This window comes from Eucyclogobius newberryi, unplaced genomic scaffold (assembly GCF_026437365.1).
Source record: "Eucyclogobius newberryi isolate DKJ021-1_F unplaced genomic scaffold, fEucNew1.0.hap1 SCAF_1, whole genome shotgun sequence".
NCBI classification, from domain to species: domain Eukaryota; kingdom Metazoa; phylum Chordata; class Actinopteri; order Gobiiformes; family Gobiidae; genus Eucyclogobius; species Eucyclogobius newberryi.
In genome coordinates this window covers 18,841,474-18,848,733 of record NW_027315723.1, presented here as the reverse complement: position 1 = coordinate 18,848,733, position 7,260 = coordinate 18,841,474, and the positions used below count along the sequence as shown (strand labels likewise).

General features: G+C 45.7%; 1 protein-coding gene across 1 annotated transcript; it reads right to left on the bottom strand.

Moving 5' to 3' along the window:
• Positions 1–528: 528 nt before the first annotated feature.
• On the bottom strand, positions 529–6,846 carry naa30 (N-alpha-acetyltransferase 30, NatC catalytic subunit). Its single transcript, XM_072440000.1, has 4 exons — positions 5,850–6,846; positions 2,492–2,615; positions 1,680–1,735; positions 529–1,134 (listed from the first exon to the last, which is right to left on the bottom strand). The coding sequence occupies exons 1-4, from the start codon at positions 6,618–6,620 to the stop codon at positions 997–999; spliced, it is 1,089 nt and encodes a 362-aa protein (XP_072296101.1). The 5' UTR covers positions 6,621–6,846; the 3' UTR covers positions 529–996.
• Between the last annotated feature and the right edge of the window lie 414 nt (positions 6,847–7,260).

The window sequence follows — 7,260 nt, the reverse complement described above, 5'->3', positions numbered from 1 at the left end:
AAAAGCTCAAAAAAAGTCTGCGTCTTGAAATCTCAATGGAAACAAGCAGGTTGTGCCACCGGGCCACGTTACAGGTCAGATCTGCGGAAGAAAGCACTCACAGGATGCAGGTTTTTTGTGTGTGTGTTTTTTTTTTTAAAGGTATTTCTGAACAATAAAAACACCCGCAATTAAATAAATCCTAACAACATCTGATTGTGGCCGGAAACGTTGAGACAAAAGATGGATTATAGGTTTGTTGTTGGCGGCGAAACGACATTACGCCTCGGTTAAAATGTTCAGTTTTGCATAACACGTCCCCTTTGAAACCGAATTTGACGAGGGGGCGGGGCAAAAAAAACACTAACAGGACGTCGCACACACTCCAAACCCATGTGTTAAAATAAACGCATGCATAATTCCACAGCCCCCGGTCCAGGAGGAAGGAGACGAAGACGAGGTGACAAACTTTAAAAAAAAAAAAGAAGAAAGAAACGAAACGAAACCACAACGGGGTCAGACGCTGTAGCACGGACCGCTGCCGCCCCCCCGCGGCCCACCCAAGCACACAGAACAAACCGGGCCATGTCGACGTGCAGCCAAACCGCCTCGTTCCCGAAACCGCCGGCGAAACTTTCACAAGGTTAAAAAAAGAAAACAAAACAAATAAACTCTACAAATGTTATTTTTTCCCGCTTGCGATTTTGAATGCTGTATTTTTCTTTTTTAAAGTCCCGTGTTTTCGATGCGTGACTTGAGTGTTGTTGATGATCCTCTCCAGGTCCTTACCTCGCTTCCAGGTCAACAACAACAACGACAAACAAAAGAAGCGGCCATCTTGGTATGGTAAGTCCCCCTCCCCCCGGCGTGTTCGAAACCGTCTGAACGTCCCGCTTCTGCCCTCCGCGTCCCGTCCGGGGGGTCCGAGGAGAGGGCGGGGCGTGTCTGTGCGGACCGGCGGGCGTCGCTGATGGTACGTGTGGTTCGAAAGCGTCTGAAGTCGCGGCGCGCGGCTCGTTAGCGTAGCCAGAGTTTGAGCCGCAGCGCGTCCACTCCGTTCAGGTAATATCTGAAGAGCCGCTTATCTCTGACAAAGCCCAAGTTCTCGTACAGCTTCAGCGCAGATTTGTTGGTTATTTCCGTCTCCAAAACCACCTGCGCGGACAAAACGATTTAGTCAGCAAGGAACGGCGTCACAACTGGCATCGTGGGACCGATTAATCAACTGTGTTTTAATCAAATGCAGATCTAATTAGCAGAAAATTATGATTCTTTTGGTGTTGTTACAGTAATTTTTACAAAGGATTGTGTTTTTTTTTTCCCATTTCTTCATATTGGCTGCACCGATAAGGAGAAATAAATATAAATACATTAAAAAAGCAAATACTAAGAGACAGTAAAGCGAGTAGAGGAATTAGAATAAAGTAGTTTTAGAATATATTTGATCTATAACAGAATAAAACATGTGTATATGTTAATAACCACATTACAATTAAAGGATCCATCTTTTTCAGATCCAACACGTCGATTCTTTAAGTATCTGCCAGTACTGTCCATGCTGGTACTTTTGTTATTAATCGTGCAATAACTGCTGAACAGCTTTGAATACATAAGTCCAAATACTAGTATATTAATAATAATAATCATAATCATCTTTTTAACCCGTCCTCCGAGCGGGCCGTCACGTGCACAGGACTCACCTCGTCACAGTCGCCTTCCACCATCGCGTAGATCGCCTTTTTTACCAAATTAGTACCTGGAGAAAGAGAGTGAGGTTTTCTGTTGAAACTAAACCAAACTGTAAACGAGTCGTGAATCACTGCAATTATTCATATTTTGTTGATAAAAAAACAAATGTACAGAAGATAAAAATATACAAAAAAAACACCATAAAACCTACTAAACAGGCAATACATTAAAGTGCCTATGACAGGTTTTTACGCTTTTCTAAATGTGACTTTATTTGTTGTATTTGTATCTGTTGTACGTATAAATAGTTTTACCCCAATCGAGTATTTGTGGAGAAAATGTTGACACTCATTGCAGTCAAAGTTTATGCGGAATTTACACAAAAGAAACAATTTTTTGACTCTCTAAACATATGAATTAAACAAAATAAAGTCGCTCTCATATATTTGTATGTGTCAAATAAGGAAATTGTGACATTAGATGAGTTTTTGCCCAGTTGTGTGCTGGGTAATTTCCTAGCTATGTCATCAATTTTAAACAGGAAGTGAAATTATAAACCTAAAAAATGTGCTATTCTGTGCTATAACATTTTTTTTGTGTGCAAAATTCTAAATATTTATATCTTAACTGCATTTTAGTTCAACAAGCCATCCGACCTGTAGGGGGCACTTTAAGCAAAGGTTAATTGTGTGATATTGATGATAACTGTGGAATAAACAAAGCTCCATAGGACGTAGCGGCAGTCACAGCTTAAATCAAATCAAAATCAATTTATTTTTGATTTGATTTTTAAACTAACCACGGCGTGTAGAGCGACACTCACCGATGCTTTTCCGTCTGTGTTTGGAGTCCACCGCGAGCATGGCGATGTAGCCGCGGCGAAACATCTTTTTATGCATGTCCAGTTTACACACGATGGCCCCGACGCACTCCTGCCCCACCATCGCCTGGAACGCACAGAACAATCAAACCGCCGCCGCGCTAACAGCGATGCCGTGCTCGGACCATGCACTCCATTCCGTTTGTGTTCCAGACGATACCGTGACGACCTGATCAGAAAAGGGAGAGCTGCAGCTCTTCAGTCGATTAATCGGAAAACATTGCGTCAAAAGAGCTCTGATTTCAAAATACTGCCGGTATTACGGACAAATGGGGGCTTATTCTACACTTTTGACATGCTAGTATCTTCTTTACTAGTGCGTTCTGTATAAGCGACGTGTGTTTGCATGAAATCCCGTGAGCGTGTAGTGTTGCGAGTGCAGTTTAGGTGAGATATTTGATCAGACCAGCGTGATTATAGTCAAATGTGCTTGTAAACGCACTAAACACCAGGCTTTTAGATAGATGTAATGGCGGACAATTGTCAAATGCTTCCCAGCCCGATTTAATGATAATATTCCCTTTTTTTCTAAGATGTGTTAATAAAATGGCCATCCCTGCACTTGAAAATGCCCGTCCACATTTCAAAATACGCCGTCCAAAATACGGGAAGACGGGTCTCTATCTAAAAGCCTGCTTAACACGGACCGAGCAACCATCGTTTAGCTTAATTTGACGACTCGATTATTTGTTTGCTGAATTGGACTCGTGTGAAGCTGAAGCGACGCTCGAGGACCTGATGAAAACACTATATTCACACACTTCGCCGCGTTGCCACGTCTGATCCAGGAAACCTCTTCTTTCAGCACGTTTGGGAGTCTGTGTACAACAACTGATTGATACTATATTAGGCGAATACCGGTATTAGCTCCATAACTGATTCAACTCGTTTCAGCCCCAATTAAATTATTACCTGGGTGATTAAACACACGTGCTGCTTCCAGAGGGTTCTCACTCCCCTGTGATTGGTTAAATCCACCTGTCACTCACTCAGAGCCGGTCAGTGGCTGGAATAGGAAAAGTGTCTGTGTTTGAGCATCGAGCTGCACTTGTCGCAGGAAAATAAAGTCATAATAATACATCATTTCATCATAATAATATATTTTTGATGCAGATTTTAAGGAGGCCTGCTGCAGCGCCCTGATGTCCCCGCTTCAGCGCTTTAGTCAATTAATCGGTCCAACATTTGTATTTGTCGACTAATCTATGTAGATAATAAAAATAAAAAGCACATGCAGCGAGTTGGTGCAGATTTAGGATTGAAAGAGTTTAAATTTTCCTTTTTACACATAAACACACCGTTTCCGGGAGCTTTTCTGTTATTTTTGCATAAGCGCTCTGCATCTACCGTCTGAGCGCAGTTTGGGTCGAATAGAAATACTTCAGTCGGCTATGGCCCAATTACACGCCGACGGTTCTACTGCGCAAAGGAAACACATTCAAGAACTCCGAACTCGGCTTCACATCACAATGAATAAAGTTATGATCAGCAGCACAAGAGGTTCTTTTACCAATCAGTCGACGAGTCAAAGGATTACCCTATTTTCTGGACTATAAGTCGCACATTTTTTCATAGTTTAGCGGGGTACGACTTCTATGTGATATTATCCGTCATTATCACAGTGACAACCACAAGAGGGCACTCTAGGCTCTAAGCGACGCAGAAGAAGAATCTGCACTTCCTCTACCTTCGGAGTTTGTGGAGTTGTTTAGAAGTGACACAGAGGAAGAAGAATTCAATGGATTTAGTGATTTGGGGTAAAACTGATGCTTTGGTAAACTTGTTAGCATGTTCTTTATGCTATAGTTATATATGTTTTTTTCTTCTCCATGATGCCTTTTTTGGACATGTACTCCGGAGCGACCTATAGTCAAGAAATTAAACGGTATTTCTACAGTACATTTGAGTGTTTTTAATTACAGCCAAACAAAGGCAATTCTTTTTGTACGTTTTGATCAAATAATGGCACAGTTTATGTTATTAACAGATCTTTTAGCATGCGTTTAGTGTCTGTACAGTTCAGACACAATTACGGTTATCAAAACACAGCTATGATTATTGTTATAGGCGACGATTAGTGGATTAATAGTGGCAGTCCTGCTTTTACTTTCCAATGAATCAGCGAAGATAATCAGGTTAAAGCTAAGCGGACGTATGCTATTGTTGCTTTTCGAGATGCTTTTGTGAACGGTCAGATTATCAGGAAGTCAAGCGAACGCCTCGACGGACCGGGCAGAACACGCAAAGTCCACACAGAGAGAACACGCAAACTCCACACAGAGAGAACAGGCAAACTCCACACAGAGAGAACACGCAAACTCCACACAGAGAGAACAGGCAAACTCCACACAGAGAGAACAGGCAAACTCCACACAGAGAGAACAGGCAAACTCCACACAGAGAGAACAGGCAAACTCCACACAGAGAGAACAGGCAAACTCCACACAGAGAGAACAGGCAAACTCCACACAGAGAGAACAGGCAAACTCCACACAGAGAGAACAGGCAAACTCCACACAGAGAGAACAGGCAAACTCCACACAGAGAGAACACGCAAACTCCACACAGAGAGAACAGGCAAACTCCACACAGAGAGAACAGGCAAACTCCACACAGAGAGAACAGGCAAACTCCACACAGAGAGAACAGGCAAACTCCACACAGAGAGAACAGGCAAACTCCACACAGAGAGAACAGGCAAACTCCACACAGAGAGAACAGGCAAACTCCACACAGAGAGAACAGGCAAACTCCACACAGAGAGAACAGGCAAACTCCACACAGAGAGAACAGGCAAACTCCACACAGAGAGAACAGGCAAACTCCACACAGAGAGAACAGGCAAACTCCACACAGAGAGAACAGGCAAACTCCACACAGAGAGAACACGCAAACTCCACACAGAGAGAACACGCAAACTCCAGAGAGCACACGCTCAGCATGGGCGCAGTAGATTTGACCGAGAGCCTGCTGACACTTGTGACATCCAGCAGTGGCTCTTCTGTCTGACCTCTGACCTCTGCTTCCTCAACTGTCACGTGCCCAAGACAAACAGGAAGTGGCATGCGAGCGATCATGTAGGACTGAACGGGGCCAGGAAGGATGTGTTTTGGTGGCGTTTGGTGTGAGGACGAGGTCATGGGCCAAAGGGTCAAGGCCGTGTACATAAAAACACACGTAATAATCCTCCTTGTGAACATGTTTATCAGAGGAAACACGGGCAGAAACGCGCCTTTAGCGGTTCAGACACGCGGGACACTACCACACCCAGTTTGTTCAAACGTGTTCCCGTCAGACTCACCAGAAAGCACAGCTGCGGCCAGTTGTGGATGAAGTACCTGTACGTGTAAATGGAGTAAGGCTCGGACAAGTCCTTGGTGATGAGGCGCATGATCCACGGCATCTGCAGCTCGGACTCGTAGCGCACGTAGCGGATGCCGTGCGGCTCCGGGTCGCACGGTACCGGGTCGCAGAGGCTGAGGCGGCTGAGCTCTGCGGCGGGCGGCTCGCGAGGCCCGGTCCCGGCACAGTCCCGCAGAGGCCCGGGGGACTGGGTCTGGGGCTCCGGGCCCAGGTCCTCAGTCCTAGTAAAAGCCGGTATCCCGTTCATGCTGCTGTTCACCGGAGCCTGGCCGTTAGTGGACGCGGGGCCGTGGCCTTCGTGTTGGCAGTGCTCACTTCTGCTCCGGATGCCCGGGTAAAGCTCCGGGCCGCCGCTGTCACCGTTGTCAACGGTGGTTCTAGGCTTGTCGGGCCGGTCCTCCGGTAGCGGCCCGTCGGTGTCCTCCGCGGGGCTGGACAAGCCGTTCAGCTGCTGCTCTCGGCTTTGCAGTGGAAGGTGCAGTGCGGGGCTAGCGCGGGCTAGCATATTTGTCTGCTTTTTCTTCACCGACTTCTTGACGTCGGCGGCGGACAGCGGCCTGTGTCCTGTGTCAGGTGCACAGTCCGAGAGATGGCAGGCCGGGTCCCCGTCTCCTGTGCCCGGCTCTGAGCCTCCAGCCCCGGGGAAATGAGCAGCTTGAGCCGGGGACGAGGGCACAGCGCTACTAGGCCCAGGCGGCACTGTGGCCATCCCACCGCATTAAGGCCGAGATTCACGCTTAAAACACGGCAAACGGAGTGTCATCCACACGGCCCCAATATAAACGAACAAAACAGACGTTATTTGACCGAGTATCGTGTAAATCCCGCAGTTGTTTCGGTAAAAACGCGTCCGTTGGCGTTGGTCGCTGCTTTCTCCTCGATTTCCCCGCTGCCGTCAAGTGGTGTCGTGACTATCGCCATTGCAACAGCAGCAGGCAGATGCGTTTTGCGACAGTGCGTAAAGTGTGATGGCGCTGTCAACGGCTCATTTGTTTATTTCGGTTCTTTATATGTGTTATATTGTATTATAACTTACACGAAGCTCGCAGAAAATAACGCGTTAAGTAACTTTATAGATGAAATTTAAAAGTATTTCATAAGAAAGTGTCAATGTCACAATGTCAAGTAGTTCATTTTTTTACCACTAGACGGCGCCATCCCACCATTAGATATATATAATTCAGCTGTAATTCCAACGTCTTTCTTTTACCAATAGAGGTCACCCACACAGAGACGTTGAAGACAAAATGTACTTAATGTACTCAATAAATTAGGCATAAAAACGTTGTATGCCGAAAAATGTGTATCAAACCGTAAAAGGAAACTTTAGGGAAGGCTCTTTGCTTTGT

Coding starts and splice junctions, on each gene's coding strand:
- naa30 (XM_072440000.1), bottom strand. CDS start 6,620: ATGGCCACAGTGCCGCCTGGGCCTAGTAGCGCTGTGCCCTCGTCCCCG. Junction 2,616..5,849: donor GGCCGCAGCTGTGCTTTCTG/GTGAGTCTGACG, acceptor TGTGCGTTCCAG/GCGATGGTGGGGCAGGAGTG. Junction 1,135..1,679: donor TGGAAGGCGACTGTGACGAG/GTGAGTCCTGTG, acceptor TTGTCCGCGCAG/GTGGTTTTGGAGACGGAAAT.